General features: G+C 42.7%; 1 protein-coding gene across 3 annotated transcripts in view; it reads left to right on the forward strand.

Annotated features, from left to right (window-relative positions):
- The window catches only part of ETHR (ecdysis triggering hormone receptor), a 60,359-nt gene that overhangs the window by 41,534 nt on the left and 5,372 nt on the right, over window positions 1-13,453 (forward strand). For all 3 annotated transcript variants that reach the window (XM_031972354.2, XM_031972353.2, XM_031972355.2), the window contains exons 5-6: window positions 3,484-3,592; window positions 4,407-4,478. In XM_031972354.2, coding sequence (XP_031828214.1) covers window positions 3,484-3,592; window positions 4,407-4,478 — 181 coding nt within the window. The remainder of the gene's footprint in view (window positions 1-3,483; window positions 3,593-4,406; window positions 4,479-13,453) is intronic.

Here is a 13,453-nt window from a genome sequence, read left to right on the forward strand (position 1 = left end):
CATTGTTTCGGATTATCGTTATCACCCAGCTGTTTTACGGCGCTCCTCTTTACGGCCGCGCTGATTTGTTTTTTTTTTCTCGGGAAACCTCGCCTCCCCTTTTATATTCTTACGCGTCGTTCGGAGACTCCCACAGCCTTTTACATAATTTTACTATATCGACTAACCGGCGGTTCTGAGGAACGAGGGGTGGTCCCACGTGATTTCATCCCTCGCCGCTGCTTCTACAATTTATCGGCCGCCGTTCCCGCCATCTTAACGCCGCGACGCGACGCGACGCTACGAACAGCAAATAATTCGCGCCCTCCGACCGAAACACGAGGAATTTGAATTTTCATAAGCAGGCGTGCTCTCGGGTGACTTTGGGGCGGCTGTACTAATCCTTTTCACGAACGAGCATCTTCAAACATTGAAATTGTAATCGTTCCCGTGGAACACCAAGCTGAACAAACGAAGATATCTTAACTTCTCATCTCTTCCATCGCGCTTCTCAATAGTAATTACTTTCTTTCCAATTATTCATTCGGAGGTTCGAGAATATATAACAATCTCGCATTATTCTTACAATCTATTAAAAACCAGTCAATTCCTGAAGTTTCATCAAATAATTGAAGTTTCAAATAAAATACTCCTACACTTTCCAAACGTCGACATCAAGAACCACCGAACAACGCGATAGAAACCGACTCAGCTAGTAAATTTCAAAGAGAAATCGGTCGTTTCCGAAGCTGGATTATTCTCAGTCGCGTAAAACAAGAACCACGGAGTGTCCCGATGAAAGAGCAACAGGAAATCTCTCGAAGATCGAGCGCGCCGGCGAATCCATCGTCTTCGCTGGAGCGGAAGTGATCCAGCCTCGAAGGGACGTTTCCTGTTGCGCGGGTCTCGCGGAAACGATGGACGTATTATCGTTATTGCCGCGTCCCCCCGGGAGTGGCTCGATAGTCGGACAGGAAAAAAAACGAAAGACGAAAAGAGAGCGAGGGAGAAAATCAGAGGAGAGAGCGGACCGAGGGAAATGTTCACCGTTCCTCGATACACAAGGCCGGAGGAATTCCCTCGCGAGCGCGGTTTCTGGCAGCCACGTAAAGGCGTCGCGTCCACTTGTCGAAAACCCGGCCACGTTTCAAGGAAAGAAGAGAAACGGCCTTCTTTTTGGTGATCGCGCGACACGTGGTCCGCCAAGGACTGGTTAAGTGGCCGGCGCGCACTGAATGCTTAATGGAAATCGTGAAAAGGCGATTGCATCGAATTAACCGTGCTCGACGGAATTTTTTCACGTTGCGGCGTACTACGATTTCTCTGTGATCATCCTTGTCGATGATTCTTCTTGGACTTTTTGGCATTCGTTTTGCAAACGAAAGTCGGAGCTTCGTTGTTGATTGTATTTCAATAGTAATTTACTAACGGTAACGGTGGTATTCGATTAGCACGGATAATTAGCAGATCTTGGGTTTGATGTGGAATAATTCAGTAATTTGATTAATTCGGACGGTGATTCGGTTATTTTAGTAACAGTTGGAATTCCTAATGCTCTTCGTGGATTTGTTTGTTAAAAATAGCACGGATAGTTCAGTTAGTGGAGATGTTAAAAGAAGGTCCCGGGGGATTGTGTGTTCGTTGTATTTTGAAGTTCTAAAGGCTGATACAAAGCAGACGATCATTAGCGGAATTAAAGTGAAATTCTCGGTGTCAGCCGTGTTTACGGCGGCCCGCGAGAACCTGAAATCCCAAGAAACATGTGTTCCGAGCAGGAAGCGGATTAATACCCCATAATGCCTCATATTTCTCCGCGACTTAGGTTCCGGGATCCACAGGAATACCCTGTGGATCTAATATTAGACGCTTTCTTCTAATTCTCTCCTCTAAACTTAGACGCGACGTGAAAACAAACTTGCGCCAGGCTTCCGAAATAGTAAACACAACAATGTTCACTGCATTAACAACGGCAATAAAATTGTACGCAGTCCACGTCCCGCGTAATCGCTACAAACATGCATCGGCTGCTGGAAAAGCTGCATTCCATTGCGAGAAGACTCTCTGGTTCTCTAAATCACGAAATGAAATAGGTTCCTAACTTCCCGTTTTCGGCGGAGAGTGCACTTCGTTTTAAAAGTGTATGTTCAAAATTGTTGAACAGCAATTGCACGAGAAGAGGGAGGAACAAAGTGTTCCGAGATAAAGTACCCTCGAGCTTCCGAGAAGGAGACTTAATTAAAAAGAGGACAATAAGGTCCAGGAACAGGCAAGCCGAGCGTAGTTCGCCGAATCTAGATCCCGAGGGTGCTTGTCCTCGTAAGTATCGCGTTTCCTGGTGCGTTGCAAGAAGCATCGCCGAAAAGACGCGACACTGCTTCCGGTCGGGAATGGAAGGGCGGGAAGGAATTAATTAAACGGCAGACATTGGGTAAATGGAAGAAAGGTACACCGGAAAATAACGGTGTCCAGGGCGTCGTGCTAGTTTATTGCGACACCCTGATTGTCAGGCGAGCTTCCTTTCGTAAATCTCTTCGTCCTCGCGGGGGCGGAGGCGTGGGCGAGTTAACCCTTGACTCTTAGGACGCCGAGCGCTCCATCGAGACGGTCTAGGAATCAGCAGCCTCTTGATAATGGACAACTTCAATCTCTCGAGTCCTTCGGTTCTCGAATAAAACAGTTGAATCGTTGACCAGTTAACTGTGGAATTTAGTTGGAGAAACTTCTCGTTCTGCGCGCAACGAAATCGAAAAATGGAGCGTGTACTCGTCGAACGCAGGACGAATGCACGTAGAGTATGTTTTAATGAAGGAGCAAAGCGAAACAAAGAAGAATTACGTGTTTATGTGAAAAAATAAAGAATTCATCGCTGAAAGAATTAGTATCATTAGTTTAGTTTTAATAGTTGAATATTCTCGTGTGAACCCGGAAATGAAGAATAAAAAATGTGTCGTTCAATCGTTTGATTCTTTCCGTCGACAAATACCTGGAACGGACGGCGATATATTGAAAGTCCCCTATAAAATTTTGGATCGTTGAAATTGCGATCGGTCGCGTCGTAAGAGTAAATACAATATGGAGGAAATAGGTTTTCCCGGCGAACGGATTATTGATCGTGATATTTATTATTCAGCTAACTGCAGTTGCGCGAGTAATTACTTTACTCAAATAATTCCGAAAGTCTGGATATTATCAGCCGAATTGATTTTAATGATGCATTGTCGCTAATTGTTTAATCACCCAAATGGAAACGTCGCACAGGCTATTCATTACTGCTCAGTCCATTGATGACTGTTTATCTAATTCAATTTGTATTTTCCGACTGTGTTAGGTTCTAATAGATTACACGCGAAACTCAGGTTACACGGGAACCGCCATCTTTACGCACGAAGTTTTAATTACGTGCCGCGAAATCTTCGAATTATCAAACTATCCTCAAACTTTCTTGCGGTTCACTTTACTTTCAACAAATTCTCCATTAACGATACTTTCATTCGTTGATTTTAGGTAAAGCGGTGCCATTCGTGGAGTTGACAGTGGCTCACGCCTCGGTTCTGACGATCTTAGCGATCAGCTTCGAGCGATATTACGCGATCTGCGAGCCTCTGCGAGCAGGGTAAGTATTCTAAACGGGAACAGAGTGTTCTCAAGCATTCCCCGAATAGTATGCTGAAAAAGAACAGAGAAAATTAAGGTTGAATATAATGAAAGGCACAAATTTACGTTAGAATCTCCCGTTAATCCAGCCGGTTGCATTCCCTCACGATTGAAACATTCTTCAAAGGCACCGGCCTCACGTACAGCACGAATTATCGTCGTCCGAAATCCTTTGAAGAATATTCTAGCAGCAATTAACAACCGGTTGTTTTAACTCGTTAAACTGCCGCTGGAATCACGTCCGTGAAGCTTTTTCAAGATTAAAACCCTGTTATTTGTAATTAAAGTTCGTTACAGTGGCGATCCTTTAATCGCCTTGAACCCGAATGAAATTCATTTGACGAACTACCGAGCATTTGTTACGATTAATGTGTAATCCCTATAAAAATTGTAGCGATACATTATTTCCAGGTTCTTCAGACGTTCATTATAGTATTCAAGATATCAATAATCGCGAAACAAACGATTCGAAAGCGATCATTTCGTCCGAGTTCTAGCGTTAAACAGCAATCGATGCGGATCGCGTTTGACGTATCGTCAATCCCCATGTCAGTCACGGCGCGGCCGCTTATCTTCTCGGGTCCCGATGGTTTCTCTACACCCGCGACTAAAACTTGTATCGTCGCCGCTTTCCCGATACGATTGGTATTAGATCCGTGTATCGCGGCAACGATCTCGGATGACAGTCACGATTCGCGAAACGTTACTCCTCGCGCGCGGCCACGGGCTGTGTACCGCTGATTTCTATCTTCTCTTTCCATTTCTTTTTCCAGATACGTGTGCACGAAGGCCAGGGCGACGTTCCTGTGTCTGCTGGCGTGGCTGGCGGCTGCTCTCTGCACGAGGTGAGAAAATGCAAACGAGGGAACCGATATCGCGACCGCTTTCCACGCTTTTCTCTCGAACCCCTTGCCGCACCATTTCCTTTACTATCGGTCGTCTCATTCACTTTCGTACTTTACAGCAAAGTTATATTTAAATTGCGCGCTACAATCATGGAAATAAGGGTTCTCAGTTTTGGCAATTACGAGATCTCTTCAATTTCTACAGAAAACGAATGAATTTAGATAATTAGTTCTGTTCGTCGCTGGTGTAAGTTTAGTTCGGAAAGATTGAGACTGGCAAAGTAATGATTTATTTTCATTAGAATGAAAGAAGAATCGAAGAATCTTCGATTTAACGTGCAATCTTCAATTGTGCGACGAGGGGTTAATCCTTGTGTCAGCAACCGACCATTATCTCATCTTCTTCTAGGCAATTTGTTACGTTTTTGTGGTAATTTTATGGAATTCCGTCGGCTGTCAACTGTATTAACATTCTTACAATAATTTGTGCTTTGAGAATAAACAAATTCACACGGATATATCGCGATGTGGAAGTTTCAACAAACACAGCAGTTTCGGTTGCTAACGCAAGGGTTAGGCTGACAGCACGCCAAGCTTTTGCATTCGTTTTCCTTTTTGTTTCGCTTCTTCTCGCTTTCGCTCGGGTTCCCGCCTTTTCTTCGTTCGCGTTCCATCCGCGTCACGTCCGGCTGACGAGAAAAAGCGCGAAAACCGAGAAGAATGAATCGTATTCGTCCGTTTTTTTTTTGTTTCGCCTGCGACGGAGGTTTTAACCTGTTTTTTGGAATTCTCGATGTTTGCTGTTTTTCCGTCCGTGATTTAATTCGCGAGTTTTCTGTGGAGATCGCATGACCCATTTCTAATGTAATCGTACTATGATTTTTCGTTTCTTCGTGTTGGAGTAATGAGAGTTCTGTCAGTAATGAAATTCTTTCATTTTTTCGTAGTTTCAGTCAGTCGTTGGAGAGTAAGCAGGAGTCTCTTACTTTAATTTAGCAAAACGCTTGTGCTAAACAACGCTGTAATAATATATTTCCTTCTGATAACGTTCGATAAACTTTCAATAATTTACTCAACGCGATACATCGATAACCTCTGTTCCAACAACAGAACTAAAGTTCCGCGATCCGCCATTTTGAAGCAATTCATCGATCACGAGATCGAGCCATTTAAATTACAGAATTAATCTTTCCATTGCTTCCATGTGTATCGAGCGAACCTTTTTATTCTCCCAATTAACAGAAATACGTTATAATTCGATCTAACCATTGAGAAATTCTATATTTTCTTGAAAGTGTCGCAAGCCCGAGTCCGCCATGTTCCAAGATGGCGGCCGCTGGGCCCGGGCGAGGCCCGCGAATCGTGACACGAATTTTTTCGGCTCGATTACGGAGGCGTTCCCGATCGGAAATCATTCGGAGATATTAAACGCGATCGCCCTCGGATGTAAACACAGGCCGGCACACGGGGGACTGTGAAATCGCGAATTGCAGTGAATCACGGCCGTTAACGCGCGCGCAATAACGTTTGTTCCGTTTAACTGCACTCTCCGACCGACATTTTTAGCGGATTTTATTATACGGCCATTGTTCCCGCGCCTACGCGCGTTCGTTTCACATAACAGGTGCCTTCGAAAAATCGTCCCGCGAGCGATGCGGTGTCGCTTGATGCAAATGAATTCCATTGACACGATTTTAACACGATATTAACTCTAGATTCGCAGACATTTAATGTGCACTTCAGTGTAGCGTGAGTTTAGAGGGAAACGCAGGTTTCTTTCATTCATAGATTTTAGAAATTTGGACTGTGATGTTCTTATAATTCAGTCGAAATCGACAGAAACTTTTACCGAATCATGCTTCTGAGATTAAATACCTCTTACATTTGCGGGATCTGTAAATCTAGTCATTCTTTTATAGCAAAGATGTATTGCAAATGATTATTTATTTGGTAGCAGAATTCTTACTACAATATTACTTAATTCATTGCTTTATTGTTACAATCTTATTGTAATCCTTTGTAGAACGCTGATCGTCGGTGGATAGCAGTGAACGTGTAAATATTCGCGACATAAATTTGAGTTGTTTCTGGAATGGCTTCTCTTGCAACAGGAATGTTTGTTTTCAATTAATTCGGCGGTGTATTTATTTTACCGGATAAATATATCAACAGGCCGGTATCGTATAATGCAATATTGATCGCTTAATTGTTTGCTGTCTTGATAACGTCTTCGTTGGAAGTTGATTCTGCGGCACCCGGTACGTGTCGATGATTTTTGCATGCGATTGTCTCTGAATGGGAGGAGTAACTGCTTCTCGAAATGACTTTTCGTAGAAAACGACGAAACGCATGGGAACGGTGCGTGCACAACGGGAGTGCGTTTATTTCTAATTCGATGACTCTTTGGGAGATGCTTTCGTACCATTTCCATTTCTGTTTATACACTGCCCTCGTTTCCCTCGGTTCTGGCGAGTGCGTCGAGCTAGAAAAATTGTGTTGCGTCGCGACAAATTGGAATCGCGAATTAAACAGGCGCCGTACACTGCCTGACCGTTTTCTAAATACCGTTTTCTAAATAAAATAATGCATCATTATTTTATAAATACCTATCAGTTTAAACATTCAGAAAACGAAATTGCACAATGAAAGAAGAATTACATGTTTATCTGAAAAAATAAAGAATCCATCGCTGAAAGAATTACTATCATGTCAAGTTTTACGACGACGTGTATACTCGTCACAGTTAACTGGTTAAAGAAATCGATTCAGCGATACGCAAACTAAATGGTAAATCAATTTTCTAGCTTCGGTAGAAGCACTCTTCGAGTTTCTATAAAGGAACGTTCAAAACGTCGATCGAACTGCTCGGTACTTTCACTGTTAACAACCCACGAAAATCGAAGTCGTCGTTCGTCCAATAAAAGTTTGAAAAATCCCGTTCCCTCGGTAGGCTCGAGAGGACAACCGTCGAATACGAATCGAGAGGAAATGGAAGCTAAAAGGCAGCTGTTGCTCGCGATTACACTATACCTCGCAGGTTTCGCCGATTTCGCAAGACGTTCGCAATCTCCTGCCATGTGTTGCCATACCACCGCCTCCTCTGTTCTCCTTCTTCCGCTCTGTCGTTGCACGCGCGACGAATTCCTCCCTCGGCGGCAATCGCGAGGAAATTCCGGCCCCCGTAGGAATCGATACGGGCCGCGGCGGCGATAGGGGGAATCACGGCGACCCGCAAAAGCCTTAATGGGTCGTGAGAGATTTTCCGAAAAAAATTCCGCGGTTCCGATAAAAATTGAATGGAAACCAGCGAAAAACGTGTGACGCGCGCAGCTTCGGGACAGCTTTACGATTGCCGCGCGTGTGTGTAGTACGCGCGTCGGACTAACAATCAACGGAATTTCTTAAAACTGGAACGTGCGCTGGGAAAATTTTATTTTCTCGCCGGTAACGTCAGCGCATCGGGTTTCTAAATAATTTCCCGACCTGTGCATTTACATTTTTATGCGTGCACGTATATATATGCATGCGTTCACCTCTCGCCGTTGTATGCTCGAATCTCGGACTCGTTATGAACATTGTGATGAATATTCGCTGGAAATAATTCACCTCGTTCCGATAGAACTTGGAACTGACGGGAAGTTTTTAGAGTAATTGGTAACTTCGTTAAACGCTGGCCTGAAGTATTCGCGAGGAAGTTTGTTTCTAGGATTATCATTCCGTTTCTACTTCATAAGTTCGTTTCAGGTATTCTCTTAATTTACTTTGGCTTTATATCTACTTTCTTCGGGATTCAGTTTTATTTCAAATTGGAAATAACTGAGGATTTTTCTTTTGCTCGTTGTATATTTCAATTAAAACTGTTTTGATGGATATTTGATTCAACAAGACAGATTGGCCGTAGCTGGCTCGTTGTATTTGGAGGAGGTTCTATAAATTCGACGACACTGCACGAGAATGCCAATTGCAAATGTCATTATTAGCAGAAGAACGCCGTGTCATTAAGATCCAATCGGTCGTGGAAGAATGTTCTCAATGAAGCGGACGCTCTTTCAGGATTACATCAGTATTCTCATGAATAAGCTTGATGCAACAATCTCTTCTGGGACATTAAGCGGAAACGCCATGGACGAGCACTTTGCGTAATTAAACGTATCGACAGAGAACAAACGAGAGGAGAACGAGGAATCTTTTGAGAGGCTGTCGCAACAAAATGGAGCCCGGTGCTTCTTATTTAAACGCTACCTTATCGTCCCCGTTACGACAAACATGCAGTTGCGTCGCTAATAAACTCGAATGCACTTTGAAAAATTAATTTCACCTTAATAATTCCAAATAAAATTTCTGATGAAGCTATCGAATAAAAGATATTTTCCATATTACGGTCTCCATTATTTTATTAATGATATTCAACTAAGAGACAATGATCGTACACGGACGAAATTACGGGAAAATATGAAGTAGAATTTTTATTCAATATTGAAAGGTCATTTTACATGTACATTCGCAGTTCCAGGCGGTAGAAACGACAAGAAACGAACAGTCACGTCAGTCAAGCTCCACTGAATACACCGCGATGTATAACAGCCCGCAGAAACACAAACTCAATTTCCCGCGGAATGAAAACCGCCGCAAAACAATCTTATTCTATGTTTTCGACTTAGTTCCTCCCTACTTTCCTCGCTCCCTCGCCTTAAAGAGAGTTGTATTGCAAACGCAGCAACCCTCGGAGCATCTGGCTCGTTCTCCGTGCACACGCGGCAAGAACAATATTATTTTTATCCTTCGGTGCATAAAATTCCTTTCATTACACTGTAAAACGCGACTCTGCCTTTTCTCCGTGGCCGTTCTACCTACAAATTATTATTAAACAACCGACTATCGTGTAAATGGAATATCAGATCAACAATGCAGATCTAACACACCAATCTCATAAAATTTCAATGAAATTCTTTAAAATATTAAGTGATTCCATGTAGAAAATTATATTAAAAACTTCAGGCCGAAATCAAAAATTATCGTCCACGATCGATACGTCGACAATTAAACTACAAAATTCAAACGAATCTATACTAGAAGTTAGAATAAAAAAAACAGCATTACCTACGAGACAATCCGATATTTACATCGAAGTGAATAAATATCAAAAAAGTACGCAGTCCATTAACACGTTGGCAGACATTAAAAATTTCAATGAGCCGCAAAAATATAAAAAATGCAAGCGTACTCCGAGGATTAAAGTGCATAATAATTTCAAAAATTTCAGGCTACGTAGGATGAAATTCATGAGAAATTCGTGAAAATAAATGCCATATCATTCACGTCCGCGAACGCGTTAAATAAAATAGAACCCACAGAGCATTTTAAAATGATATTTCACGAAATAAAAGGTCGAACAAGGAATTCAGCTTCCGCTGGCGTGTCTCGCGCTGAAAACCACACGCCTCGTGATTTTCCTTCAAGAAACTTTCCGTCGCCCACTTCAGCTTTTCAAAATAAAAAGATACGCGACCTCTCCGCCAATTTCTCCCGTGGACCTTCTCGTCGCCTTTATTCCCGAGATCCTCCGGTGATCTTTCTTCTAACCGGGCATAAATCCGGGGTCCACAATCTTTGAACTTGACAGGCCGGCCGGTTCGGCTACGAGACGGAATAGTGTAACCGGCGCGTAAAGCTTTTCCCCGAGAAGTGGTTTACGGGTAATATTCCTTTTACGACGCCGGATCGCACGCGAAACTGCCCTTAGGAACGTGGCCGCACGCGTGTGTGTGCTGCCGAAAGTCGAGGAGTGAATGGAGGACCGCTCGCCGCGTGGACTTTACGACCTAAAAATCGAATCCTTTTGTCCGGAACGGGTCTTATGGATTCCGGAGGGATCGTTGCTCGGGATCGATCGGACTTCGATATGGCAGAAGGCAGAATAAAAGATGATTGGGGACAGGCATTCAGAATTATAGTTGCGTCAATGTTTTATAGTTTGTTGATGATCGAAGTTGCTGGGAAATTGTTGGGGAAATAAGACGAGGATCGAAAATGCTCGATTCTTTCATTTCTATATTTGGAATTTTGAATCTGTTTAATTATAGACCAGACTTATTCTAAATATTAAGAATATCTTTGAACTTCTTGCGAAAATTATTATGTTATTCTATATTTCCTTTATTATTAGTTTGATTTGAATCATAAAATAGTTTTGTTTCATCGTTGGAAAATGTTGAGCCAATAAAAAACCGATGAAACTTCTCTGTCGTTACATCTAAGTGCGGAAAACGTGTTCCTTCTTTTATATGTATATTTGGTTCGTGAAATGTGCTCGTTAACGGCCCCCAAAAATTTCGACGTTTACACGTTTGCGATTTATATGTATGTTTCTACGATTCGTCGAGAGCCGAGGATCGTAATCTGAAATCTTCAGCGCGGTAGTTTTATTGATGGGAGCAAGACGCGTAATCCGTGTCCGCTAGATCCGTGGATTAAGGGATGAAAAAGGGATTTTCATCGTTGGAAAATTTTAGGTCCTCTGGCTGCAGAGGAAGTTCCTGGGTAAACTGGTCTCTTAACGAAAGCGAGAAAACCTAGTTTCTTTTCTTCGTGAATAAGTGATTCGTTCGCAGATTGGGGAATTATATTCGAAATTGTTCGACGATAGGAAGATTGTGTTCTCGATCATCCAACGAAATGACATAAGCCGGATTTTCTTCGATTTCGAATTGTATAACGCAGATTTGTAGGTATTAATTAAAAATCATTAATCCTAACGTAATTGCATTCTTATTTCGAAGGGAAGAAGCTTTTTTGTTACGCGTCTCTTCCTGGTGAAACGTATCGTTGGTCTGTCGTGAATTTCGATAATACACTGGACCGCGTGTTTATTAATTAAATCGACTTCATTAATTTATTGTAAACGAATACACGGTTAAATGCTTCTGATTCAGCGGGACAACAAATCTAGCGTGATACTTAAACTGAACCGCGGCGCGATATTTATTCACTGGGCAAAGTCGCTACGGGATCGCTTTATGCATTCGATCCAATTAGCGATTTTAATTGTTTCGTCAGTGACGTTCAATTAGTTCACGATGGGCAGATTTAATGAGCCACGAGGACGTTCGCGTATTCGCGCGATATACGAGAAGCGTTTTCGTTAATTCCGCACATTCGAATTGCTAATTACAGATCGAACGCTACTTTCCGATTGAAATCGGCGTCATTTTAGAGGCTCTCTGCATTATGCAAGAGCCTCTCGAGGCTCCTGCTCGCACACTCCAAGTATCGGGGAATCAAATTATTTTCATGTATTCGCGAAAAATTCAGGAGCTAATGAAATATTCATCGATATCGAATTTCAAAGGAGTATGACCCAGTTTTTAGGTGGAGAAACGATGATAACAAGGATCGGAGAATATTCCGGAAGTACGCGTTTCATTCGATCACTGATAAATCGCAAAGGAGCTTATCGAAATGAGATTTTCTTTGCAACAAAGAAGATTCGCGAGATTCTGCGAAGATAATCCTTCGTACAGGCTCTTCGAAGGATTCGCTTCTTCTTGAGAAGGTTCGCGCGCTTTAATTCTTCGCGGGTGGATATTCAGAAGACCGAGGAGAGACAAAGGTCTCTCCTGTTGGCCGTTCGGTTGATCAATGGCCAGAATTTCCTTCGAAGTTTGCTCCGCGGCAAAGCAAAGAGGAAATTATAGCCGCATTCTACCGAATTCGAGTGCAGTTCACGAACTGACCGCTCAACTCTCTGCGGACAAGTTCCGTTGCCCGCAATAAAGCCGTAAGATCCGATTGACCGACAAGATGGCGGCCGGGTGGCGCGTTCTTCCGAGTCGATAGCGCCTTCGCTAAGAGCCGTACGAATTATTAGAAAATTCCGCGAACTTTTTAACGATCGTTTATTAAGAAATCTCATTGGCAAGAATATAAGCGCTATTTATGAAAAATATATTATTTACTAGAGAAATTATGAATTTATCGTTGCGAAGAAATAAAAGTTTCTTTTCTGATAATGATCACAATAGTGTTAATGGTAATTAATGGAAATAATGAACTGTTTCCAATAACCTTGTATTATATATCTTGCAGTTAAATCGCAGAGACGATAAAATAGTCTCTCATAACGAAAATCAGAAGCTTCGAAGGGTATTCAACCTACACCTGAATTCCAGGAAAGTATTTCAGCGTAGGACTATCGCATTCCAAAGAAGAGTGTATCGAATAATCCTCACTTCCGAGGAATGTTTGAAAGCGGATAAGATTCCCGCTTGTCTAATCGAACTTTGAGCAGCGAAATTCATGCGGAACATTCCTCTCTCGCTACCAGCCGCCGAATAAACCTTCTCAAGCCGAATGAAGAACGAGTCCAGCTGTGTTTCATTCCCGGTAAACTTCTCTACGGAAGGTAATAAAACTCCAGACAACGATGGACAAGAAAATCAAAGGAAACCGAACTCCGGTTCGGCAGGAAGAAGCTGTTGCTCCCGCAGGGGAGTCGAACGAAAGATGTCGTCACCGTTTGTTGGGCTTCGAAGGAAGAAAACTGTCCAGCTCGTAATTTCATGGACAAAACCGGTGTGCAGGAATTTTGAAGAATTTCCAAAGGATCCCGCGACGAGATTGGTCATCGATCACTCGTGAAGACCGGTGCGTCTGATCTACGAGCTAATTTTCCTACTGGTGTTGACAGAATGACGTGTGGCTCCTCGAAATTTCCGAGTGCGCTGTCCCTCGTTGATCCGGAACGGCTTGATCGACCAGGGAAAGCACGGAATATAATTAATTGCTCCTCAAACTGCGAATTCAGGTAAACTATCGACAGAATTTCGGGAATACTTGATGCAAATTCTGTTTCATTGAAACGAGGGATATTCGAGAGCTTTAATTTGAAGGTTACATAATTGTGATCAATTATTTTCATCGTGAAACCACCAACCTTAGCGATTGAAGCAGAAAAATTGATCTCAAACGTGTCAAGC

This window comes from Nomia melanderi, chromosome 7 (assembly GCF_051020985.1).
Source record: "Nomia melanderi isolate GNS246 chromosome 7, iyNomMela1, whole genome shotgun sequence".
Lineage (NCBI taxonomy): Eukaryota > Metazoa > Arthropoda > Insecta > Hymenoptera > Halictidae > Nomia > Nomia melanderi.